General features: G+C 40.5%; 1 protein-coding gene across 3 annotated transcripts in view; it reads right to left on the reverse strand.

The window, feature by feature from the left end:
- si:ch211-266k8.4 (TBC1 domain family member 10A) overlaps positions 1-27,928 on the reverse strand; it is a 118,095-nt gene that overhangs the window by 79,940 nt on the left and 10,227 nt on the right. For 2 of the 3 annotated variants that reach the window (XM_048545867.1, XM_048545870.2), the window contains exons 4-8: positions 27,309-27,501; positions 24,168-24,293; positions 16,074-16,197; positions 14,953-15,022; positions 13,655-13,769 (exon numbers count right to left, since the gene is read on the reverse strand). In XM_048545867.1, the coding sequence (XP_048401824.1) occupies positions 13,655-13,769; positions 14,953-15,022; positions 16,074-16,197; positions 24,168-24,293; positions 27,309-27,501 (628 nt within the window). Of the gene's footprint in view, positions 1-13,654; positions 13,770-14,952; positions 15,023-16,073; positions 16,198-24,167; positions 24,294-27,139; positions 27,261-27,308; positions 27,502-27,928 lie in introns of all 3 variants that reach the window. The other variant, XM_048545868.1, reaches the window with a different exon arrangement.

A 27,928-nucleotide genomic window follows, 5' to 3' on the forward strand; every position in this document is an offset into this window, starting at 1 on the left:
TTCTAATCTAAGGGCTCTGTATCTATCTCTGCCTGGAAAAGAGAGTTAATGGCTCCAACTCCACCTGAGGCAGAGAAGCCTAATGCTCCATCACCCTTCAGAGAAGAGATTTCCCCTCAACTTGGTCTTGAAAAGGCAACTAGTAATTTTACAACAGTACCCCACAGTTGCAAGAGGAATTATCCTTATCAACACCATTCAGAATTGAATAGGTTTTAAAATCAAATCATCCCTCACTCTTAAAATGCTAGTAAAAATAAGCCCAGCTTGTCCAATTTATCCTCTTAAGGCAACTGATTCACTGCAGGAAATCAAACAATCATCCTCTGAATCAGCTCCACTGCATGTACATCCTTCCTAAAGGAAGGAGACTGAAATCGCCAAACTGTGCTGTAATTAATTTTAGATGATATGTTTTCAAAACAGATCAGGTACAAAATCTGTATGATATGAAAACAGATGTTAATAAGACTACACATTTAGCATGTTGGTACAAACATTATATTAATCTGATATGTAAAATAATGTATGCACACCTATTTAACTTCCACAATAAACTGAGGCACTGTCTGTCCTCAGGCAGAAGTGAGCGATTGGTTTCTATAATCAAGGAGGGTAGTTGATTTCTCCTAAGTGTCCTGGGCAATTCTTAATACTTACCACAGAATTGTAGACTGGTTACAGCACAGGAGGCCATGTACCTGAGTGAGCTTTTGCCAATTCTTGGGAGGGCATGTATATCATCCTACTCCATGTCCTTTCCACATAGCTCTTCCAAGCTTTTCCTTTTGAAAGCCACACTTCAGTTTACAGTACCCAAAGTCACTGCATTACAGATCCTGGCAACTCATTGTGTAAAATGTTTTCCTTATAGTGCCTTTGATACTTTTGCCAATCACCTTAACCTAGTGCAATCTGTTTCTCCAGCCTTTCACCAATGGAACCCCCAGGTTCTTGCTCTGTACTTACTTTGTATTGAGTTGAACATCTTGATTGAATCAATTTTCAGTTTTCTCTCTGCTTCGAGGGAGATCAGCCCCAGCTTCTCCAATTTACCCACACAACTGAAATCCATCATCCCTGGGACTATTCTCTACATCATTCTGAAAGGCATCACACCATCTCAAAATCCAGGGCACTGAATTGGATGCAAGGCTGCAGCTGAGACCAAACATCGCTTTGTATAGTTTCCTTGTAACTTCCTTAATGAATACGAACATTGTTTGTCAATGCTGTGCATGAGGTGACACTCAGCATCAGAGAGATGTGGAAGTATGGGAGGGGGCCATTTGGCCAGCCTCCAAATGAGCAATTTGCTTAGTGCCAATCTTGATTTTTCACTAATAAGCCTGAATTCTTCTTTCTCACAAGACAATTTGTTTTCCTTTAAATGCTACTATTGAACTTGCCTCCACCACACTTTCAGGCATGCATTCCAGATCTCAAAAACTCACCTCATGAAAACAATTTTTTCTTCATGTCTCTATTGCTTCTTTAACTGAATTGTCAAAATATGTTCCCTTGTTCTCAAATCCTTAAACCAACAGAAAAATTGTTTTTACCCTATCCACTCTGTTGAGATTGCTCTTGATTTCACATACTTCTCCTTTTAACCATCTCTTCCCCAGGGAAAACAGTCCCAACTTACCAATGTAACAAGTCCTTTATCTCTAGAGCCATTTTCATGAATGTGTTATGGATCAGACCAGACCCCCTCAAAATATATTAAGGTAGCCTAGACCCTAACCTTTTCTTTTTTTAAAAAAAAATGTAAAAGTCAGGTTTTATGTTCCGGATGCAATTCAGTTGCTCAAACTACAACTAAACAAAGCACAATTTATTCAAACACCATAGTTAAACTACAACAAAAGAAAGAAATGCTTAGAATAACTTAACAGAATAATAGATACAGTAACTATTACTAATTACCTCTTCCAATATAGTGACATCTCCTAAACACACCCTTAGCAACAGGCAAATTCAGAAAACATGCTTGGGAACTTGGAGGCAGGATCTTCACCAACAGCCTGTTGAAATAGGCTCCAATGCTTCTAAGAGTTATGGCTTCACTTTGCTGTGATGAAGGAGGTAAAGCTGCACTGTTGGCTTAACACACTTCCAATTAGCACACCAAGGTGGGCCTTCAACACCAGAAGTGGCCATTTTGTCACATGGCTAAACTCAGCTTGTTGAATTGTTTCAATGGACAATTCTGGGATTTTTAAGTCAGCTGCTGGTCAATTTCAGACTGAATTGACAACCTGCCTCAGATCCTCCATCACTGCTTCCAAGTTGCTGGATGGAATGAAACCTACATTTTGCCTCATAAAAAGGAGGAAAACTACTGGGACCAGCTCACTGAGGAAACTATTGCTGATTACTGACCTCTGGTGAACTGCAACACATGAACTGATGTTAATACCTCAAAGTGTAAATGACAAATTATGGTAAATTCATTTGTGTCTTGAGCAGTCTTCCTTAATTTCCCCAACTGTTATGTGTAGACAGAATAGACAGAAACAATTTTCCACCCACTCCATTTGAGTGGATGTTAGAAAACACTATATATTTGATCGCATCTTTTAGGATTTTGCTGTGGGCTTATTTCAAACATTGGAATCTAAGAAAAAAAGAGAGCTCTGGGAACCCCATTTACCCAGCCTCAGTAAGGGACAGAGTAAAAAGGGAAAGCAGTTTATCAGGCAGTACCAAGTTGTCTTCTGCTTGAGGGTCAAAGCATTCTTATTAAATTTACTTGATTTACCTTTGTTCATGACCACATCAAAATGAATCACTCCAGATTCCCTGCATTGTTTCTTCTGATTGCTGTCTGCCCATTTCACCAACTTGTCTTTTGAAGTTTTACACTATTCTCTTGACTGGTCACAATGCTTTCAAGCTTCATATCGTCCTCAAATTTTCCACTTCCCCAAAAGTATACCAAAGTGTGAGCCATTAATATATATCAGGAAGATCAAGAGTACTAACATGTACCTGGAAAGGTCCACTATAATCCTCCTTCCAGACTTTTTTTTAAAAAAAAATCCATCATCCACCTTGCTTGCTGTCACTTAGCCAGTTGTATTCATGTAGCTACAGTCTTTAATTCCATGATTTCTTCATTTATAACTGTACTTCAATTGTATATAATTGACTGTACAATGTTTTGTCAAGTCCTGAGATTGTGAACATTCCAAAAAAATAAAGAAAAACTTCTTCCCCACCCCAGTTACTTGGACAGAGAATTTAAGAGCTAAATGTGTAGCGGTATTAGGTGTTTGAGGTAACATTAACAAGTCTTTTTTTTTTAAGAAAAGCATTTTGTGTATGGGCTAGCTGGGGAGGATGAACTCCAAATGACTAGAAAGGTGTTTCATTAATTTGACTGACCAATTGACCCTTGAGGGATTGGAGATATTTCAGCAATGCTATCAGTCAAACCCTGTGGACTGCTATATACAGCAGAAAGGCTACTGGGTCAAAAAGGCAACCTCGCACTGCTCAAAGGGTCAACGATGGCATTCTCAGCAATAAGTATTACTCATTGCATCATCACAACACAGTTTGTCAACAGCAGAGAAATAAAAGGAAGATGCTCAGAAAAGAACGTGCTGAGCTAGCAATCCAAAGTAATAATAATAAAGGTGCAAGCTGGCTTTGAGCTAGTTGAAGGAGGAGAGGAAATGGAATGAGAAGGGTGGTTTAGGACAAAATGAGAAAGAAAAGCTTGTATTCATATAACACCTTTCATATGCTTTATAGTCAAAGAATTTTTGGCATATGGTTACTTTTATAATGTAGGAAACTGACTAGTTAATTTCTGTTCAGCAAATTCCCAACAGAAATATGGGTTAGTGAAGGCTACAGGACATGGAATAACTCCTCAAAGCTTCTTTAGAATAGTACAATGGGATCTTCTGTAGCCAGTTCAAATTGTCCAAGTGAAGACACCTCTGACAACACAACTCAGTCAGTATTACACTGGGAGTGCCAGCTAGGATTCTTGCAGTCATGTCTTTGAAGTCAGTCCTGACTGAGAACTACCACTAACTGCTGACATTTGGTGCCATAAAGATTAAAATCAAAATCATTTGGATGTGGAGTGTGGGTTTATACAATACTTTTTTGGGACAAATCCAGGAGAGAAAATCATAGCTATGGAGGAGGCACTTGAGAAATGGGAATCTCTCTGCACTGAAGCAGAAAGGGCAAGTGTGTGCTTAATATTTTGAGCAAGCTGAGGCTTGTTTAAGGTGGATGCAAGGCTGGCCAAGAATTGTTGACATTGGAAGTTCAAAAGAAGAGGCTTATGTCTTTGAAATGGTTACTTTTAGGAGTCACACAAAGACTTAAAGACACAACGAAGTCTTGTTACAACCTTATGAAATATTGGTTAGGTTGCAGCTGGGGTACTGCGTGCAGTTTGGTCCTCCCTGGGAAGGTTGTTGAGATTCACCAGGGTATTTGCCTGGGCTGGAAAGTGGCAGGTGCATTGAAGGAGTGGATAGGCTTGCCTTGTTCTCCCTGGAGCTGCAGGGAGGGTGGGGTGTGATCTGATTGAGGTCTACAAAATTGACAGGCTACATTGTGAGAATCCCACACCTCCTCCCCCCGACCATGGCAGATGCACCGAAGACCAGGAGACATCACTTTAAGGAGAGGGTTAAGTAGCTTATAGGGTTCATCTGAAGAAACATTTCCCCACCAACACTCTTACCCCTCAGGGAATGGTAGAAATATGGAACACACTGCCTGAGGGGTTGGAGGAGGCAGGTACTCTTGTAATATTTAAGCAGCTTCTGGGGAAGCACTTAAAATACCAGGGCATAAAAGACTAGCCCTAAGTGCAGGTAAGTAGGATTGGTGTGCTTTGGTGTTTGTTGGTCAGCATTGTCATGATGGGCCAAAAGGCCTGATTCTATGTGGTAACGTTCAAAATATAAGCACCTCCACACGAGAAGGGCATCTCTCTATTTCATTACTGTTACAGATTAGCTCCCCAGGAATGGCTGAACTGAGTACACTCGACATTTTTTAAATTATTTATTAGATGTGGGAGTGGTTGGTTGGGCTAGCATTTGTTCATCCCTAGTTGCCAGAGTGGAATCAAGAATCAACCGCATCTGGAGTCACATACTGGCCAGACCAGGTTAGATAGACAGATTACTTGCCTAAAGGTCACATTAATGAACAGATGAGTTTTCCTGACAATTGACAATATTTTCATGGTCATCATTAGACTCTTAGAATTCATTAAACATTTGAAACGGTTTCCACAATCTGCCACAGCAGGATTCAAATCCAGATCCTCAGAACATTTCCTTGGTCTCTGGATTAAATTCCAGCAATAACACCACTAGGCCATTGCCTCCCCTTCTTTATTTCTTATTGGCGCAATTATTTTGGGACTCTGCTCAATATGAGCTAACTGGGGTTACTAAGTTTCAAATCCTCTTCAGAGAGATATAGAAGTTTCCCTAAGATTGGCCACATGTTGGTCTCTAGTGCTATTCACTGGTTGGTGCATGAACTGCATGGTGTGAAAATAATACAATCACACATTACAGAAGTCAGTCATTTGGCCCATTCAGTTTGTGCTGTCTCTTTGAAAGGGAGCCCTATTCTCAACAGCAAACTTTTCACATTTCAGCATTTACTCATTTTCCTTTTGTAAATTACTGAATCAAGTTCCATTACCCTTGCAGATCAGAACAACATACTACATTGTTTTGTTTTTAAATGTTCGTGTGCTTTTCCATTCTTTTGCCAATAAGCGTAAATTTATGCCCTCAAGGTTTTCATGCAGAAGGAACAGTTTGTCCATATTCACGCCAAAGTCAGAGTTTTGCTGATTTTGTGTACCACATGATCCTACACAGTTGGTGGAGCTAGGACAGAAGTAGCAGCTTTCTCTGAATGGAGAATCAAGAACTCAAAAGCTCAATCTCATGTTAAAGGCTCAATCATTTTGGACAAAGACGAAGAGGATATCTTCACTACTTTAGAATTCTCTACCTCAGGGGTACTCAATCATCGAGTAGATTTATTCCAAGCCAAGACCATGCAGACATTTTGACTCGAAAGGAATGAGGAGACATGGAGATTGGACAAGTGGAGTTAATCTTCTAAATAGGTGAGCAGGTTTGAAGGACTGGTAGGTCAATCCTGCTTGTTACTTATAGTCTTATGCAACTGGAGTGGCATTGTCACCATGGTACAGTTCAAGATTTTGAATTTAGCCTCTTCAAACATATTCTAGACAGCAGAATACTGTGACCAGTAAGAGTGATCTTGACGTAGTCAGATTATTAAAACAAAATCCAAGTGATTCATGATGTTTTGAAAGGGAATATAGCCAACTGACACAATGCTAAGTCTTAACAATGTCAATAAGTTTCCACCCTTAGTGCACTTTCAAACTGCTTAATGGACCATAACACACTTTGGAACATCCTGAGGTTTTGATCGACAGTCAGCAGTCAGGCTCGCCAAGTGCCTGAAGATTTGGAGTGGTTTTTGGATACGCCTAAAAGGGAGGTGACCACGCCAACAGGAAGATTCCACAATGGTCCCTAAATCGGTTCAGCTCAGCTGCTGATCTCAGTTTATATCACAAGCTAATGTTCACTGAGGGCTGGAAACCATTTTGTAGCTACAATGGTGTAATCTGAACACTGCCTAACTGATTTGCCTCAGTAGACTAAATCCCCCTTGGCAAAATTATTCATGTTATTATTGAGATTGAGAGTTTTTTTTTTAAAAAAGGCTGAATTCAGATTTTAAATATACAATCAGAAGCTAGGCCAGAGCTAGCACCAACGTCAGAAATGTCACATCTCAGTGAAGAATGCAGACGGTAAAAATATTAAAAAAAATTTTGGCACATTTGCCCCAAAATACAATTGTGACTGAAAACCATTTCCCTTATACAGGCTTTTCAGTAGGCAGTAAATGTACAGTGATTTATCAATAGATTGGAATTTCAACAGTATCCACTCAAGATCCTTTGCTGGCCTGTGGAGTAGATATTATGGGTAGGAGGTATTGTGAATCTGTAATGTATTTATCTTGGAGGCATTAATCCTATTAAAGTCCCTTCTAAACCTCCACTGCCACATTATTTAAAAAAAAATTGCATTTATATAGTACCTCAGGCCTTCCAACGTCAATAAATAGGTTTTAAAGTACAGTCACTAGTGTACACTAGCATACTAGTGGAAATGCGGGAGCCAATTTATGGATGGCACCTTCCAATGTGAAAAAGCATGAAATAATGCCAATTCTAGCTGGCTAGGGGGTAGGGGCAGGATGTTTTCAAAACGCTGAAATAAAAATATTGCCAAGGACAATCAGTACATGGCTAACCACAATGCTTTATTTATAGACCGCTTCCCTAACTTGCATAAAATAAAATTGAAAGCATTTTTATTTCTATAGCACCAGTCACAATGTTCAAACCCAAAGTACCTTTGAGGTGCAGTCACTATGTACTGTGGAAATGGGGAAGCCAAATCATGCACAGCAAACATCAAACAGCAATGTGATTATCAGACAGTTTGTACTCCAGGAGGTTTGAGGGACAGATATTGGCCAGGACAGGGCATCAGGTATCACTCCCGGTTTGGTGACAATGTGTCATGGTATCTTTTACAGCCTTCTGAGCGGGCAAACGGGGCCTTATAGTTCAACGTCTATTCCCAATAAACAGCACCTGCAACACTACAGGACTGCATCAGTGGAGTGTAGGGTAACTTCAAATCAAAACTGCTATTACTACTCGACAGGAAAAATTAAAGTATATGTGGTGTTAATTATATATCAATTCTATTTAATGATGTACAGGTAATGGGCATTAACTTTAGCCTCTTAAATAAACACAGGCTAAAGCTACACTTATCTGGTCAGGAGGTGTTTGCAATATGAAATTCTGTAAACAAAATATTAAAATTGGCTCTCATCTATCCAGCACCAATTGGCTTTTTTTAAAAAAAATTCAAACTCAGGCTGTGGAAACCAGACGCGATATCATACTAAATGGGCAATACCATAGAAGTACAGCGGGGTGGGGGAAAATCTGCTGAGGTCGTCCACACACTACCTTCCTCGGATATCCCTTCGCAGAAAACTATTGTATCCACACTGCTGGCCCCATCAAACTACATATGGATCAGAAAGCCAAGTGCAGTTGCAATGTTACATGTTTTAGTATTTCTTTCTGTATTTCAATTCATTCTTGGGACGTCAGCATTTATTCACCAACCCCAACTACCTTTGGAGGAGATGGTGGTGAGCGGTCATGGTGAACTATCACAGCCATCTGCGTGATGGTATATCTACAGTGATGCTAAGGAGGGGCTTCCAAGATTTTTAACTCACTGAAAGTAAAGGAATAATTGATGTTGTTTCAAGTCAGGATGGCATACAACTTGGAGTCGTCCCTGGAGATTCCATGAACCTGCTGCTCTCATCTTTCGAGGTGGTCAAGGTCAGAACTTCAACAGGTTAACTGCCCCCCCCCCCAAAAAAAGCTGTGTTTGTTTTAATGTATGGTATATGTAACTGGTTGTTTAGAGGGTTAACTCGTCCCTTCAACACACTATCCATCACCACACAGAGCTGCAATGGTCAAAGATCCACCTTCCCGGGTGAATATCCAAAAAGTAGTGCCCAAACTGCAGTAAATAAGACAGCGTAAAGTTGGTTGCTGTGTTTTCTCTTTAGGAAGCTGGGGGCAAGGGTGCTCCCGTTTCCCTCAGAAATATCACAGAATGAGCTGTGGTGTGGAATAGTGAATCGCAGCTCTCTTCTACTGTAAGCCAAACCAAGCATGAAGTTCCCACTGAACACACAACCCAGGGAAGTAGAGCAACACAATTCTCAAATCATTTCCTTCCTGCACTTCACAATTACAAATGGCCGTGCACATCCTCAGGCCATTCCCAAAGCTCTTTAATTATAAATCAGATTTTGGTTGTAATATTGCTATAAAGAGGCAAATGTGGCAGTCAACAAAGTCACAGTCGTTGCTCTGGAGGGCAATTGAACAAACCTTGGAAGGATAAGGCAAGTAGAAGAGAACCGTTACCTATTTTTCATTAGTGCCATCTGCAAGGGCAATAGTCCATTTAATTTAATGCCTCATCAACAACTCTGCTGCACCAAGCAAGTCTCCCCAGGTACAAAGGGAACAACAAACAAAAACAAAAATCAATCAGGCAACGTGCTTTAACGACTATCACCCAGCATCTCTGACATATGGTATAAAGTGCTTCAAGAGGCTAGTAATGGCTCACATTAGCTCCAACCTCCCAGACCCGCTACAGTTTGCCTACTGTCACGACAGGTCCACAGCAGATGCCATTTCCCTGGCTCTACGTTCAATCTAGGAACATCTCAATAATAAAGGACATCTAGGTCAGAGTCCTACTCATTGACTTTAGTTCCAGCTTCAACACAACTGTAGTCCATACTCCAAGACCTAGGACTCTGCAACTGGATCCTCTACTTCCTGACTGCAGTGAGGACAGGCAACACCTCCTCCACGATAATCCTCAACACCAGTGGCCCACAAGGCTGCATATTTAGCCCTTTACTATACTCCATATGCGCTCATGACTGTGTGGCCCACTTCGGCCCCAACTCCATTTACAAAATTTGCTGATGACAGCACCAGTGGGTCAGATCTCAAACAACAAGACAGAGTACAAGAAAGAGATAGTAAGCTTAGTGGCACAGTGTAAATACAGCAATTTCTTGGTCAACTTCAGCAAAACAAAGGGCTGGTCTTCAATTTCAGAAAGTGGAGTGGGGGACACACCCCTGTCTATATCAACGGTGCTGAGGCAGACATGATCGACAGCTTCAGGTTCCTAGCAGTAAACATCACCAGTCTGTCCTGGTCCATCTACATTGACTCTACAGTCAACAAAGCACACTAACTCCATCTCCTCACAAGGCTAAAGGAAATTTGGCATTTCCACAATATTTCTTACCGATTTTTGTTAGATGCACCTCAGAAAGCATCCTATCCAGATACAATCGCAGCTTGGTATGGCAAATGCTCTGCTCAAGACTGCAAGAAATTTAGAGAATTGTGAATGGAACCCATTTCATCACGGAAACCAGCCTTCCATCCATTGGCTCAGTCTGTACCACCTACTGCCTCAGAAAAGCAGCAAACATGATCAAAAGACCCCTTCCAACACAGTAATAGTCTCTTCCATCCAGTTCTAGTGAAACAAGGCACAAACGTTTGAAAACACATACAAATGGATTTAAGAACAGCTTCTTCCCTGCCATTATCAGAATTAATAATGGGCCTCTCATATTAGAGTTGATCTTTCTCTGCACCTTTTCTGTAGCTGTAACCTATATTCTGCATTCCGTTCTATTACCCTGCTGTAATTATGCAAGGTATGATTTGTCTGGATAGCACAAGACAAATGTTTTTCCACTGTATCTCAGTGCATGACCATAACAATAAATCAAATCATGTCAAACCAAGCAATGCATGGTAACACTATGGATGTAGTGCTAAAGATGTACATTCCAGAACTAGCCATGCCAGGGTTAAACCGAACCAGTACAACATGGAAAATTGCCAAAGTATACCCTGTTTACAAAACTCTGGCAATTATTACCATATAAGTTAACTCTCAATATTTCATGAAGTAAATGGGAAGTGTCATTGGCATTGACATTAAGCAGTACTTTCTCAACGACTCAGTTTGGGTTGTGTCAGAGCTAATCAGCTCCTGGCCTTGGTCCAAACAACATGGTGTTGAAGGTAACTGCCCTTGATATCAAGGAACAAAAAAGAAAAATCTGAAATCAATGGAAGTGGAGTAGGACACACCTTGTCATGGTACCCAAACAAAAAAAGTGGTTGCAGTTGTTGGAGAACAATTACCTCAGCTCAGACATAGTAGGAACTGCCAATGCTGGAGTCCGAGATAACAAGGTGTAGAGCTGGATGAACACAGCAGGCCAGGCAGCAGAGGAACAGGAAAGTTGATGTTTCGAGTCTGGACCCTTCTCCAGAAAAAAAAAGGGTCCAGACCTGAAACGTCATTGCCCATAGTGTTCAGGGGTGTCAGCTTTCCTGTTCCACTGATGCTGCCTGGCCTGCTGTTACCATCCAGCTCTACACCTTGTTATCTCAGCTTCAAGGCTTGCAACATAATCTTGGAAGAGTCCACAGCCTAACCTCCTTTATCGTTGACTTTCCCCTCAAACGTGGTATTTGTCAATACCTGTGCAGCGCTCAGCAATTTGTCGTCAGGTACTGAAACAATCAAGACATCAACATTCAAAACCTGCGTTCATAAGTGGCAAAAACAAAAGTTAGCTGAACCATACAGCTCAGTTGTGAGGGTATGCTTTGCTACTGTAGCAGCTTTCATTACAGGTGTTAGAGAGGATGGAATTAAAAAGACCCCATGCCATCATTTTGAATTACAGGAGGGTTGACTAACCAGGGTGAACATCACACAAAGCAGACAGGAAAAAAAAAAAATCAGACCATTATTACAATGTTGTTTGTGGAAACTTATGGTGCGTGGATTTCTTTCTGCATCTCTTAGGTTGCAACACTGGGCACACTCCAAAAATACTCAACTGGGTCTGAAGTGCTTTCAGACATTGTGGTCATGTGCTTGAAATACATTTATTTTTTTAAAAATACCATTGTGGAATCTGCCTCCAACATGCGGGTGATCACCACTGGCCCAAAAATTACTTGGGCCACAGTGATTCCAAGAACAAGTTCCAAGTCAGAAATTCTGCAGCAAATAACTCATTCATCTCCCAATTCCCCAAAACTTGTTCACTATTGACAATGTACGAAACAATATGTGAGATACTTCCTACTTTGCTTTGTGGCGTACAACACTTGCGAAACCTAGCACCATTCGAGAGAGAATGGAAATTGCTTCATTGGTGCACCACCTTAAATATTGACTCACGTCACCATCAGTGTATACCATCTGGAAGATGCACTGCAGCAAGTCATCAAGGATTCTTCAACAATATCTTTAAACCTGTGACCTTTACTGGAAGAGAGACTAAAGTAGATAAATTCCCGTCCAAGTTATGTGGAACATACAAAGAATTAGAATCCCTACAGTGTGGAAACAGGCCCTTTGGCTTAGCAAGTCAACACCGACGCTTGGGTCATCCCAACCAGACCCTTCCACCTATGGCCCACCTAACCTACACACCCCTGAACACTATGGGCAATTTAGCATGGCCAATCCACCTAGCCTGCACATCTTTGGACTATGGGAGGAAACCAGAGCATCCGGAGGAAATTGATGCAGACACAGGGAGAACGTGTAAACTCCACACAGACAGTCGACCGAGGGTGGAATTGAACCCAGGTCCCTGGTGCTGTGAGGCAGCAGTGCTAACCACTGAGCCACCGTGCTACCCCGTATGTTGTGGGCCCACCAGGGACCAGGTTATTTTGGGCCATAACATGTAAAGAGGCAGGGTTTATTCATGACTTAAGGTAAAGCATCATCAACAGGAGTGTGATCATAAAGAATTTCATTTAAAGTTTAAGGGGGAAGAACCTTGAGTTTCTCTTCATTAAATACAATTGTTAAGGCTATGAACATAAGTAAAGTAGCCTAACAAATAGTTAAAAGGTAAGATGATCGAGAAGCAGATACTTAAGGAGCTCTAACTCGACAATGAAAAAGATTCCACAAGAAAGTGGCGATGTAGTTTAATTAGCAAGTTAACAATAGTATCAATTGAAATTTTAAAAATTACATTTGAAACCGCACTAAGTAGTGGCTTCAAAATTTATCAAAGGATGATTTAAAAAAGTGGAGGGTGAAAGCATAACAGGAGAGCCAACTGACATTAACTCATAAAGACTGAAGAAGTTCTTCTACAGTTACATAAAGCAGCAATAGCAAAAGTAAAGCTTAGTCTTTTTAGGACAAGACTTGGGAATTAATAATAGGAAGCAAATAAATAGCAGGGATATTGAATGAGTAGGCTGTATCTGTCTTCAAAGTAGAGGAAATTGAAGCATCCTAAGGATAGCAGATGTAGGGGCAAAAGGGGAGAAATGTAATGACAATGAAACCAGAGGAAATTGGACACTTCACAGGATGATGATGAAATGGAAGACACAAGAATTTTTGATAATAAATGGGTAAAAGCTCTCTCTGGTCATTAGATTATAAATTAAGATGATAAAGAAAGAGGTCAGGCAATTTTACAACAAGAAATGCAAGACAGGTAGAGGATTTTAGTAATGTGGAACTTCTGTCCAAAAATATTGATGGGAACTGAGTTCATGATAGCTTTAAATAGAGAAATGGACACATTTGAAAACGACAAATAAAATGGGGGAAAATATTCAGAAGCAAAGATGGAAGAGAAAGGAGACTAAGTGGATGCTTCTTTCAGAGAATCTACATGAACATAATTCTCTGAACAATCATCATCTTCGTTGTAACATTCTGTGGTTCTAGACAAAGCATGATAAGATAACTTATAGTACCAGCAGTGCACCAATGCCATTAGAACAGTACAATGCTTGTGATATGCAGGCACGCAAGCTTGGAAATTCTATGCAGCTGCAGAGATGCATTGCATTATTGATTAGTATAAATAATTAGTATTGCAGTATTGATCTTACCATCTAGAATTATTAGATCCCAGATGGCCAACACCGAATCCCAGCAAGGCAAGGAAGTAAAAAGAGTGAGGAACCAAGTGGTAATGAACAGTAACGGTGCCACTTCCAAATTGTCCTGCCAAGGTTTAAACAATGTGTCAATAAGTACTGTTCCGACAAACATGATAGGAAGGAGTGGTCAAGTATTAGCATTTTCGGATATATTTTGTGATCACAGAATTCCAAACTACTTACTATTAGTTGGAATTCAAACTTATGTAGAGCAAGCAGCAAACCAGCCTTTCAGCCCTCGAATTAAAACACATCAGAACTGTTGGCCTCAACTCCTTGTGATAGTGAATTCTACATGTTCAGCACTCTAAAATGGTTTCTCCAGAAAAGTCTCATTTGCTACTTATGATATTTCCTTGAAATAAAGGCTAATATCCAATGTGCTTCTAACTGATTTTTTTACGTTCTTATGGCGATCTAGACAAAAATATCTGTATTTCTCAACTTTGTTTAAAAAAATTTCATTTTATAAACATTTTCTTGTGACATGAGGGCACCAACAAGTTAGCATGGATTTACTATCCAACGCTGCCCTGAGGAGAATTCAAGTAGATGCGGTGGAAGATACTTGGATTGAAGAGGAGCTTGTCCCAATACAAATAGGAGCATGTGTTATGGACCAGACAGAGACCAACAAATGTAACAGTTGCGAAATGCACAGGTCCGACAAAATCAATCAAGTCAAAAGGAGGAGATGGGGGCGAGAGATTTGGGGCATTGCAGGGGATAACACTGGTACGAAGGAGGAGTTGACACTGATGCAGAGGAACTAGGAGACAGACAAATCTCAAGGGGTAACAGATTTGTGGAAATGAGCAGACAAGGAACCATAGTATCAACATCAAGAAACAAAAATCACAGATTTACCAGTCACCAGGTTACATTCGTTGTTTACAAGTGACAAAATCGCTGCAATTTTGGTATGCAAATAAGCCTCTTGCTAATTTCAGAGAGGTAACTGATTTTAAAAAAATATATACATTTAATCTGTAGAATTGGCCAATATTCCCTAAATTACTCATGCTTCAGCCTCACAGCTTCATATAGAGGAGATCCCAGAGTGAATTGCAATCCTTTTATACATTTATCATCATGTTTAGTGCTTTGGAAAGAAAAACACCCTTGACTCTGAACTGAGATAACACAATGCTTATATAACAAGATTGGGTTCTGCTAGAGAAAGCTGGATTAGTAGCAAAACTGGAGAGAAAGTGGGTTGGGCTTCAGGTCTATTACAAAGTGCTTACCATGTGTTGCCAGAGGCAGGGCATTCGATGTTTCAGCAGCTGTTGAAAGATTTTGGCATGCCTTTGGATTCTGCAAAGCAAAAACAGTTATCTTTCAGTAAGAATGTACAATGCAATGATATTTAGCAATTTACAAATTTGCATTTATATGAGCCTCCTTAATGTCCAAAAAGCCCAAAAGGGGGTCTCACAGGTGCATTACTAAACCAAAGTTGATAGAGTCATGGAGGGGAATATTGGGACAGGTGGCCAAAAGCTTTTGCAAAGATGTAGGGTTTAAAAGAGGATCATATAAGAGGAGAGGGTTACAAATGCAGAGAGATTTAGTGAAGGAATTAAACAGCTTTGGACACAGGTAAATAAAATTATGGCCAAATGTGGAGCAATTAGATTGGGGCTTTGCAAGATGCTGGAATCCAAGACTCCAAAATTTCCAAAAATTAGCATCCATCTTGGACCTCCGACATAGGAAGGCTGTTGCAATGTATCCAGGACAGCTAAAGGAAGCCAATTTGACTCTTAAAATCGTCCAGGAGGTGTAGGGAGACCAAGAGGTTTAGAAAGGGAATTGCAGAATTTAGGGTGTAGGCAGCATTGGATTGCGACATTAGAGGAGATTAGACATAGAACGTAGTAAGGTCGTGGAGGGGTTGGATTTTAAAATGTTTATACCTGTGCTGCTTGGCTAGGAGACAACAATGTAGGACGGCACACACAGGCATTATAGATAAACATGGCCTTGCACAAGTTAAGCCACAGGCAAGAGTTCTATGACCTAATGATTATAGTAGCTTTAGTCATTTATTCATTGAAATTTATCGGTTTGTTCTGTGCAATGTTACTGCTTCCTGCATTGCAAGGGTGACTATCAATTACTTTGCTATTTGTGAAGTATTTTGGGATTTGATGAAGCCATAAAAAGTGGTACATAATCTTTGTGATTAAGTTTGTGATCATAGTTTTGAATCTGATTCCTTCACAACTCACGTTTCAGCAAATTAGCAAGGGCAAGAAATAGAAGCCAGATTGTGAATGACAGACGTGATAGACAAAACAGAACCGCAGTGAGACAGAGATACACGCTCAGATGCAATGTTAAGACACATACACAAAGCACGTACGTATCTAATGAGTGTTCATAAAATCCAGCCAGGTACTTGGGCTTTTCCAGTAGCACAACGAAAGCCCAGAAAGCATCCTCTTCCTGCATGTTCATTAGGAGCATTGCTGCTATGTAGGACATTCCTGGAAAAACAAGTCAAATACAAATTGGGTCCAAAATTCACTATTAATAAGCTGAAAGTTAATTTATACTTTTCACAGGAGTCATTTTAACTGACCCCCAAGCCCCTCCCCACCTGGCTGATGGGCAACATTAAGTTTTATTGTCCGCTAATTTCTTTCATCAAAATCTCACAGGCAGTAAAATGAAAAAGCCTGAACACCAAGATTATTCCTACGGAAAAAATGCAGCACAGAAGGACCCCATTGTGCTTTTGCTGGGTCTTTGGAAAAGCTATCAATTAACTGCAATTCCTCAGCTCCTTCCCATGAACTTATGCATTTTCAAATATTTATCCATTTCCCCGAGAAGTCATTTTTGGGTCCAATTCCCTGCTTGTCCCAAAAACCTGCTGGACAAAAGACAAAAAATGCTCTTAGCCTCTTCTTTTGTTCTTTTACTACAGCATCAGTGTAGTTAAGATAATTGGCAACATAACCAGAGGGGAAATGAGGAGACTTTATTTAAGAAAGTGTATTATTATGCTTTAGAACGCAGCCTTATGAGCAGTGGAAACCAACTGAGTAACACACACAACTGGATAAGTACAGCACTTGACAGGAAATAATTTGCAGGGCTCTGTGTGGGGTAGGAGCAGAGGGAGTGGGGCCCATTAAGTTACTTTTCAATGAGCTGCCACAGGCAAGAGGGGCTGAACGGCCTCCTTTTGCACTGTACCATTTGATTGCATCATTCCACTGGCAAACTCATCAACTACATTAATTTCTCTCAAAAATCTTAACACAATGGAACATTTCTAATAGATCACCTTGCTACTTCAACAACAGGAGAGCCTTGATGCCCTCATTGTGAGGCTTTTAGTACTCAACCCATTCAGAGCAGAGCAATCTTCTCTCTATGTCATTGACCTCCAGGTCTTCCTTAAGTTAATGCACTGAAAGCTGGGTAAAATGCTCAAACCGCATGCTAATCAATAAATTGTGTAGGTTTATCATCACAATAGAGATAGTAAAATAGAGTGGGAAAGCTAAGTGACATAATAGCTGAAATGACAACAGGTTTGGAGGGGCAATATGACATCTCAATTTACTATTGGAATACAGATTCAAAAACAGGACCAGATGATTGTAAGGTACATGTGAGTTACCACAAGTTCACAAAGACTTCCCCACTTTTCATAGAAAAAAATTTGTATCCAAGGTGGGGAGGTAATTAATGGAACAATACCTTTATTGAAAGATGTACGTGCAACGTCTCAGAGCACTTCACTGTAAGTTAGTTACTTTAGAAGGACAACTTCTACAATTAGTTTTACACGTAACAAGGCTCCACAAATAGAAAAAAGTGTCATTTTCATAAAATATATCAAAACATGTTGCTAAAAAGGAGGGGTTGCTGACGAAAAATGTTAGCTCAAAGACTGGGAGAATTCACCTGTTATTTGGCACCAAAGCATTTTCTTCAGTTTATTTTAACAAGTAGCTGGAGCCACAATTTGATGTTCCAGCTCGATAAAGTTGCTTTGATTATGCAGCCTCCATCAAAAAAAATGTTATCCATTGAGCCATGTTGATAACAAGGACCTGCTCTTTAGGAGAGAACACTGAACACTGAGTTCTCTTATTCTAAACAGCAGACTGTACACGCAGTTCTCTTATTCTAAAGTGCACACTCATTATTAATCAGTTATATTATTCTGAACACAATTATGGGCACCAAAATGGATGATCAGTTGAATGCTGAAAGATTCTGATGCTGTAAATCTTTGCCTCCATTAAATACAGCATGGCCTGTCTAATTGAAACTCCATCCATAGCACAATAATCACATACTCCCTCCAACACCAGCACAACCTTGGTAGACTATGCACTCGCAAGATACACTGCTGCAGCTCACCAGGCCTTCTCTAATAGCACCTTTCACACCTGCAACCTGTTACCAAGATGAACAGCAGACTCACATTAACACCACCTGCAATTTCTCCTTCAAGTCACACAGCATCCTTATCTGGAAATTTAATTGTCATTCTTTTTCTGTCACTGGGTCAAAACTCCCTCTTTAACAATACAGTAAATGTTGCACTGGGGAGGTGATGGCCTAGCAGTATTATCACTGAACAGTCAATCGAGAGACCCAGATAATGTTCTAGGGCCCCAGGTTCAAATCTCACCATGGCATACAGTAGAATTTGAATTTAATAAATATCTGGAATTAAGAGTCTAATGATGACCGTGAATCCATTGTTGTTGATTGTTGGGAAAGCCCATCTGTTTCATTATTGTCATTGATGAAACTGTCGTCCTTACCTGGTCTGGTCTACACATGACTCTAGACCCACAGCAACTTGGTGGATTCTGAACTTCCCTCTGGGCAATTAGGCATGGGCACTAAATGCTGCTATCCAGTTGCACCCTCATCCCTTGAATGCATGAAGTAAAAAACCTCACTCATTGGCCAATGTCATCACTGCCTTGAAAGGCCTATTCTAGCGTTGGGCAATAGCGTCATCAAACGTCCTTCTAAGATCAAAAGTGCAAGCATTAGTGACATTCCCGAACCCTAATATTGAGTGAGAAATCATGAGTTTTTTTTTGGTGGGGATTGGGGGGGCAGGAGTGTTGTTTCCACCACAATTTTGTACGAAAATAACAGCATGTAGCTGCTTCACTGATGAACTTGCAACAAATGAAAGTCAAAAGAGCATGATCAGGGTAGTGTCAGAATGTTGAGACAGGCTGAAAGCAATTTTGGTGTTTGCTGTCCCCAATTTTTGCAAACCCAAAGGTGATCATTGACACTAGTGACATGAGGCAAAAGTGCAAACATTACTAGAAGATGGGTTAGGCATGGGGAAGCCAATTGAAAGTTTTTCTAAGAAATTAAATCAATATATAAAATAAAATTTCAGTGGAAAAATAAACCCTAGAATTAATATTAGCTGTTATAGATTGATCATAAAATCATCTTTGTGGAAAAATTAAAAAAAAATATCAGACTATTTCAAAGATAATGGGAACTGCAGATGCTGGAGAATTCCAAGATAATAAAATGTGAGGCTGAATGAACACAGCAGGCCAAGCAGCATCTCAGGAGCACAAAAGCTGACGTTTCGGGCCTAGACCCTTCATCAGAGAGGGGGATGGGGAGAGGGAACTGGCACACCTCCTCCCTCACCCCCATCCCAGGCCCCAAGATGACATTCCACATTAAGCAGAGGTTCACCTGCACATCTGCCAATGTGGTATACTGCATCCACTGTACCCGGTGCGGCTTCCTCTACATTGGGGAAACCAAGCGGAGGCTTGGGGACCGCTTTGCAGAACACCTCCGCTCAGTTCGCAACAAACAACTGCACCTCCCAGTCGCAAACCATTTCCACTCCCCCTCCCATTCTCTAGATGACATGTCCATCATGGGCCTCCTGCAGTGCCACAATGATGCCACCCGAAGGCTGCAGGAACAGCAACTCATATTCCGCCTGGGAACGCTGCAGCCATATGGTATCAATGTGGACTTCACCAGTTTCAAAATCTCCCCTTCCCCTACTGCATCCCTAAACCAGCCCAGTTCGTCCCCTCCCCCCACTGCACCACACAACCAGCCCAGCTCTTCCCCCGCCCCCCACCCACTGCATCCCAAAACCAGTCCAACCTGTCTCTGCCTCCCTAACCTGTTCTTCCTCTCACCCATCCCTTCCTCCCACCCCAAGCCGCACCCCCAGCTACCTACTAACCTCATCCCACCTCCTTGACCTGTTCGTCTTCCCTGGACTGACCTATCCCCTCCCTACCTCCCCACCTACACTCTCTCCACCTATCTTCTTTACTCTCCATCTTCGGTCCGCCTCCCCCTCTCTCCCTATTTATTCCAGTTCCCTCTCCCCATCCCCCTCTCTGATGAAGGGTCTAGGCCCGAAACGTCAGCTTTTGTGCTCCTGAGATGCTGCTTGGCCTGCTGTGTTCATCCAGCCTCACATTTTATTATCAGACTATTTCAATGCAGTTTTGCAGCCCTATCACCTAAACACTGTCTACATTGTGAGAAAGGAAACAAAGTAATTGTTGATGAGATAGTAGGAACTGCAGATGCTGGAGAATCTGAGGTAACACAGTGTGAAGCTGGATGAACACAGCAGGCCAACCAGCAGAGGAGCAGGAAGGCTGACATTTCGGAAGGGTCTAGGCCTGAGCTTTTCTGTTCCTAAGATGCTGTTTGGTCTGCTGTGTTCATCCAGCTCTACACCTCGTTATCTAAAGTAATCGCTGATGCGAGCGAGGGAGAGCGAGGGAATGAGTGCATGCAAGTGTGCCTCAACTTAAAACATTTCTACACGTTTTAAAACGGCATCCCAATCCACTTCACGTATTATGAAAGTATGTCCATTATTATTACTTTTTTTTAGGACTACTGCTTAAAGATCCAAAGATGATGGAAGTACAGGTGTATTTTTGTTTTAAGGAAAGTTTAGAATTAGGATAAGTCAGATTTTATTTTAAAACAGTTACATGGAAATAACATTACAAGTTAACTGCTTAGATTTGCTCAGTTTATGGTTGTGAGGAGTTATGGATACTTGATATTGTTTGCCTGATTTACAGCCTGTTGAGAGAAGTAATCAAGCTCATCATCAGCCAGTTTTGACAGGTCTACTTAGAATCTGGTGTAAGAGCTTCCAGGAAGCTTCTGGAAGACTTCCTCACAATATCTTGTTAATGAACTGTTTGTGAGAAAGATTCCAGTAACAATTACGTGTCTAACAACACAAGTCGGAGAGTTCCAAAATGTCATATCAAACACTATCCATAATACATCATCTCATTTAGCTTTCTTCACAAAACAATTACTGGGATCAAAGCTCTTTCTGAACAGGGAATGTTCCTTCCATTTTTCTTTAAGTGATGGGTGCACTCATCCGTTATAAATATGTACCCTTTTAAATAAATAAGCTCATTGGCAGATTTGTATTGTGAATTGAATAGATTGGTATATTTCACTGGCTATAAGGATAATTGGGTAAAACATTTTTGAAAACTCCCTAGTAGAATAGCAAGACTTGAGAGAGTGAACTCCTCACACCTTACACATAACAGATGCTTACTCTTCATTCACTTTAAAATTTTTATTTATAAAAAGACTGCATTGCAGACTCTACAACTCCAAAAAGAAAACTTCTCAGTGTGTTCCCATATAAATGAGCATAGGTGAGCAGCCAATTAATACTCACCACTCATACTTACTATCCAACAGATATACAATTAGCACTCACTGAAGGAGTGCTGCATGGTCATGGATGTTGCTTTATAACATTAAATTGAGGCCACATTTGCTTCTCTGATAGAAGGCTTCATAGCATTACTTTGAAGAAGAAACAAAGGAGCTCTGCCACTGTTGTGATTAAGCTGTGAAATTATGCCCCAGCTATACAAAAGCCTGGTTTGGCCACATCTGGAGTATTGTGTCCAGCTCCGGTCACCCCATTATAGGAAAGATGTAGAGGCATTGGAAAAGGTGCAGAGAAGATTTACCAGGATGTTACCTGGAACGGAGGGAAGGTCTTAAGAGGAGAGGTTGAGCACCCTAGGGCTTTTCTCTTTAGAACAAGGAAGGATGAGAGGTAACTTGATAGAGGTGTACAAAACGATCAGAGGTATAGATAGAGTGGACAGTCAGAGACTTTTTCCTGGGGTGGAGGTAGCTATTATGAGGGGGCATGGTTTTAAAGTGAGCGGAGGTAGATATAGGGGAGACAACAGAGGTTGGTTCTTTACTCAGCATGGTCAGGGCATGGAATGCATTGCCAGAGAGGGTAATGGAATCGGCCTCATTAGGGGCATTTAAGCGGCTATCAGCTAGGCATATGGATGATAGTATAAGGTAGGAGTGGAGGTTAGATAGACCTTAGGTTTCGGGTAAAAATTCAACACAATGTGGGCCAAAGGGCCTGTATTATGCTGTACTGTACTATTCTATGTGCTATAGTATTTATCCCTCAGCTAATGACACTGAAAAGGCACATTAACTGGATATTTCTTTGCTGTTTGTGGGACTGTATGAATTCACTTTCATGCTTCCTACATTATAGTGTACAACCCTTTAAAAATTTGCTGCGTTGGCTGTAAATAACCTTGGCACATACTGTGGTCACAAGAGGCCTGGAGAAATTCCATTCCTTCACTTCACAAATTTAAGTGCTGACGAGTTATTTATTGTGCAGAATTCTGCGTGCCACACTATAAAACACAACAAGTTGTGGTATCCTAACCTTGGTGTTTGTGGCTGCCCACAACTCAATCACTGCCACATCCTATACACATATGCTGTAAAGAACAAAGACACATCTGTTTTAATTAGAATGCAATCATTCGTATTCCAGCAGCTTCAGTGAACTGAGACTTTGAACTAAAACTCCTAGTTATTGTATTCTGCAAATCACAAAAAGCAACTTTTCAAAAGTTGGAAATGAATATGCAATCTCATTGCTACATCAGCACTAGAGAATTACAGCTCAATTTCAGAAGCCTTTAATGCACCGCAAAACAGAACTTGTAAGCAGCTAACTCAAAGTGTAATTAAAATATTAGCTAATGTAAATATCCTTATCATGCCAGGGCTAACTCATCCAAATTGACTTAGTTAGCCAATGCATCCAAATTGGAAGATTCTGTTTTGAGCTCAAAACATTCCATTGTCTGTTCCTCTGAAATCTCCTTTAATAGTACACGACTAACTCATATATCCCCACTCTTATTTTGACATCTTTGACATTCCCAATTTTCAACATTTTACCAGCAGCCAGGTCTTCAGTTGCCTGGGCCGTAGACTCTGGAATTCTTGTCCTAAACCTCCATTAACCTTGTACCTCCCCCAAGATATTGCTCAAAACCTAGTACCTTGACCAAAGTTTGGTTACATGTCAAATTTAGTTTTGCAATGCACCTCATTAGAGGCACTATGCAAATATAGTTGCTGCAATATTTTATAGAATCAATTCCAAGTTAGGCACTTCCAGGTCAGCAATAGGTTGCAGAGTGAGCTGGAGAACATGCCACTGGTTCCTACAATTGTAACATCATCTCTGCCTCAGCTCATTACAGTTCTTACATTCCCATATTCTACCATGCTGGCATAGCCTTGATATGCCATTTGGAACTTTCCAAACTGAAATTCCACCTGCTGCTCTCCTCATCATTACCTTAAGGGAGGACAAATTAATTCCAACACAGTAATGGTTTTACCTTAGTTATATAGAATACAGGAGCAGCACAGAGGAATTTGGATAAACTATTGGCTGGTTCATGTTTGAAAGACTTAAAGATATTCAACTGTAAATGTTTTTGTAAAAGTAAAATCCACAACACACCTTTTCTGAAATGTGCAACTTATGCTGGAACACTACTGCCCTCTTTTGGCTAATAACTGTATACATATATAGAGAGGACCGGTGTTTCAGTCAAGTTCTCATATTTCTGCTCGAGGAGGGACTTCTGCAGAAACAGCAAAGGAGGGCTCAGGGAATCTGTGGAACCATTGTGGCTACTTAATTATTAACATTCTGCTTATGTTTTCCTTCATGCCCTTAAATTTTAAATCCACAAAGAGTACACACTCCCTGGAGATTGAATTGCTGCGGCATAAAGCAGGATACTTAACTGACACTATAGTTCCTCCATCCTTTCTTGACATAGTAGGAAGCTGATACTTAACATCACGTAACTTTAAATGGCACACAAGTTTAAAAACAATGAGGCAGATTAATATTTCCATAATAATTCACAACACATGATGTCCTAAAGTACTCGACGGCCAATGGAATACTTCTTAAAAAGTGCAAGCACTGTTGTAATGAGAGAAACATACCTGCCAATTCACATACAGAAAACTCCTTCCCATAGTGACATGACAATTTCTATGATACTTACCCTCATTAAAAGATGTACTGCATATATAGGAGAGAAACAGTAGTGGCTCTTACCTTGGCAGTAGCCTATCTGGGGATTATACTTGGCATATGCAGAGAGGATCCTAAAAAGTTTCGCCTGGCCTTCTTTTGCTTCTGGATTTTTACCCATCAGGGAACAGTGAGTGGGAAATGATCTCTCTGCAAGAAACAGAAATATTACAAAGAGTACTTAAAGGAATTGTCTGTTACATATTCCATAAAAATCTCCATATTTGTGCTCATAAAAATCACTAGCTTGTGGCTTGGTTCCAATAACTGCAGAAGAGATGGTAAATTCTAACCACACTGTTGTTTTTTTCAAAAAAAAACAACAGGAAAGACTGAACAGGTTGACATTACCCCCCAACCCCAGAAAATACTGAGGGATTACCCAATAGGAACATTAAATTCAACAGAGTAGATACAGATGTTTCTGTGGGTCATCAAAATGATGGGACAATGGGGGAATAAAGCAATATAGATTTCCTGAAACAAGTACATGTTGACAGTTAGAGACATGAACATATGAAAATATGAATGGATAGTCTAATATCACATTAGTTTGAATAGGATTGGATGATACAGTCACGTGTACAAACTTAGACACGAATTATGCAACCAGGCTTGAGTAGGGGTCACGGTGAGTAAGGTGTAATTTTTTATTGGAAAATATAATCTGTTAGAATGGTCAATTGCAAGTTGACTGTGAAACCAAATTTAAACCTTGGCTGTTGTAATAAAATTTGACCCGCACACCATTTACTTGATGTGTACATCTCACACATGAATAAATATTTAAAGAGCCAGAATCTTGTCTGGTCTTAGAGGAAATAAAAGGGTTAAACACGCTCTTTCAAAACTTTAGGGGGGCACGTATTAAAAAAAAGCATTTTTTTGTGACTATTAGAAATATCAAAAGGAATTACCAAGACTGATGAAAGATAAAAGTTCACTCCCACCTGAAGCTGTCACAGAGGAACAAATGTTATCAAGGGAAGATAGAAAGGAACACAAGAATATACAGTATTGATAGAATGAGATGGAGTAGAGTTGAATACAACCATAGAGCAGTTGAGCTGAATAGCAGATATCTGCGTGTTATAATTCTGCTGCCCACATCCTAACTCATACCAAATACTATTAACCCAGCACAGTTGTGTTCACTGACCCAGACTAGCTGAAAAAGTCCATCAATACTTGAAGTTTAAAATTCTCATCCACATTTTCAAATGTTTCCAATGTCCTTGCTTGGCTTTGTCTCTAACATTGCTCAGTCCTACAACCCTCTGGGATCTGCGCTCCTCCAGTTTTAATGATGTGCACACCCCAACACTAGCATTACCAGCTGTGTAGTCAGTTACTGGGAAACTAAGCTTTGGAATTCTCCCTGCAAAAAATTTCTCCTTCATTTACAAGAAAAAGCTCCCAAAAACCAGAGATGCGTATAAGTTTGAGTAATTACGCTCCTGCAAAACATCTTTAAATGCTATGCCAGAACGAAATGATTTTTTTCAATAACCAAAATACTAATTAAACATCAAATTTATCAAATGATTTCATTGTTGCAAAAATAGAAAAAATAAACACGTAATCAACAGTATTTAATCGAGGGGACCTTCTTATTCCTCTAAAAAGTGAAATCTGAGGCAAAGAAACCTGAAACAAAACACGTGTGTTGGGTTAGGGCTTGAAGTCACACATTTTGGGGTATGAATCCACTTTTGCTGCAACTGTCAGTTCAAACACAATTGGCTCCGACTTGCTGGGTGTGTGAGCCAATACAGTGGGAGGAGAGCAATTGGGTGAACAGTCATCACTTGGACCCGATTAAGGTTCAAGAAAGAAAGTGAAGCAACAGCAGAAAATCAGGCGAATTCAAATAGACACAAAGAAAGAAGGAAAAATTGACGAGGCGACAGAAAGGAAACAAGAATAACCAACATCTGACATTTTGAAATCAACAATGTTTTAGTTATAGGAATCAGACTAATGGCTTAAATTGTTTGCTTTTTGAGCTAGAAGAGTTCATTAGTATTGCATGAATTATCAATCTATTAAAGGCTCTCAACTTCCAGCCATAATTTTGCTGCCCCTCTCTTTACCCATGCACTTGTATCAATTAACACCCTAGTCCTGCACTTCCTGTTTTGTTCTGCTTGTATACCAGGCTTTCAAGCTAAATTCAGCTGTCAGAAAGGTGCAATGCTAACAAGGTCAGCATCCCGAATTGGCTTAAGGTAGCAGTTGATGAGCTGTTTTATTGATCAATGGCAGCATACAGGTACACCCAGTGTTAAGGAAGGATTTCCAATATTATCTCTCCTGACCTTGCCACTCCAAACAGACCTGCATTGATCTCATGTTCATTTTTTTCATTGCAGCCCTGTCTATCCCAACAGTTCCTACTACCCTACTTCGTATCACCAGTCCTGTGATAATTCAGCTGTACTGCTCCCTCTTGAAGCAAAACAATGTTTGGCCACAGACTGTCTGCTGAGGACTCAAGTCAAAATACTCAGTGACTGGTTCACTTGTTCCACCCACATTTTCAGCACTCCTCCCACCCCTTTTTCACATGCATCAGTCAACCATTGACCAGACAACACACCATTTATGTCAGCGTGGCATTGAGTAGCTGTGCTTGTGTTGTACTAGAGTTGGTAGCGTAAAGTTAAATCCTTACTTAAATTATAATTACTGATCAGTTATGGTCAACTAGCATGACACCAATCTGCAAATACTGAACATTATTTCAGACAGCCTACTACAAACATGTTGTGCAATCAAATACATGGATTACCAATCACCAGGGAACATAGGTTCTGCTTCTCAGGTCACATTTAACATACTTTGTCATATATGCCACCACACAAGAACAGAAGAAACAGAAGTAGGTGCAGGCCATTCAGTCCGTCCAGTCTGGTCCTGCCACGGCATGACCAATCTCCTGTCCTATTTTCCCAAGGATCAAAAAAAAATTTAATTGATCTCAATCTGTAACGTACCCAGTGACCAAGGATCCAAAGTTCTTTGTGGTAAAGAAATCCAAATACACATACACACACCCCTTGATGGAGAAATGTTTCCTCTTAGTCCTGTACGTTTAGCCCTTTTGAACTTCATCACCTGTAAAGCAGGAGCAAAACCATCAAGATTACAACTTAGCCACCTTACCAACATCTAGGACAATCTGTCTTAATGTTTCAATGGTGATCTCAGGGTTGTAATTAGGCATCAGGTTGGGAGCTGCACTGTCCGTTTCTGCCCTCTCTTTGTCTGCATTGTCCAGTGTAGAAATGGCCACCTGCACCCCATACTCATTCACGCCAAGGCTTGCCAGCTGACTGCGCAATTCCTGCACATACTCCTGCAAGAAACGTTGAGTTGCTTTTAATCCAAATCATCAAGTTAATTTGTCCTCAAGCATTTCTCAATAAAACACCAGTTAGGCCTCAGCTTGAGCATTGCGTTCAATTCAGTGCAATACATTTTAAAAAGAATAGCAAACTCCAAGGGAAGGTGTAGAGGGCACTTACTTTCTCAAGAGACGGAGTGTGACAGTTAGGTCTAACAGACAGGAGATGTTGTAAATGTTCGCCTAAAATCAGGAAAAGTTATGGAGAGATGTACACAAAAAGAGTGCTAAAAATTGAGAGATTGTTACAGAGGAAATAAGGGAAACCCTCTTTCGAGTGGCTGAAGATTAGTAACTAAAGGACAACATTTTGAATTTTCGCTCTTGGGAGACAATTCCTCATCTCCACCTTGTGGATGACGGCTTACTCCAAGATTAT

This window comes from Stegostoma tigrinum, chromosome 17 (genome assembly GCF_030684315.1).
Source record: "Stegostoma tigrinum isolate sSteTig4 chromosome 17, sSteTig4.hap1, whole genome shotgun sequence".
NCBI lineage: Eukaryota > Metazoa > Chordata > Chondrichthyes > Orectolobiformes > Stegostomatidae > Stegostoma > Stegostoma tigrinum.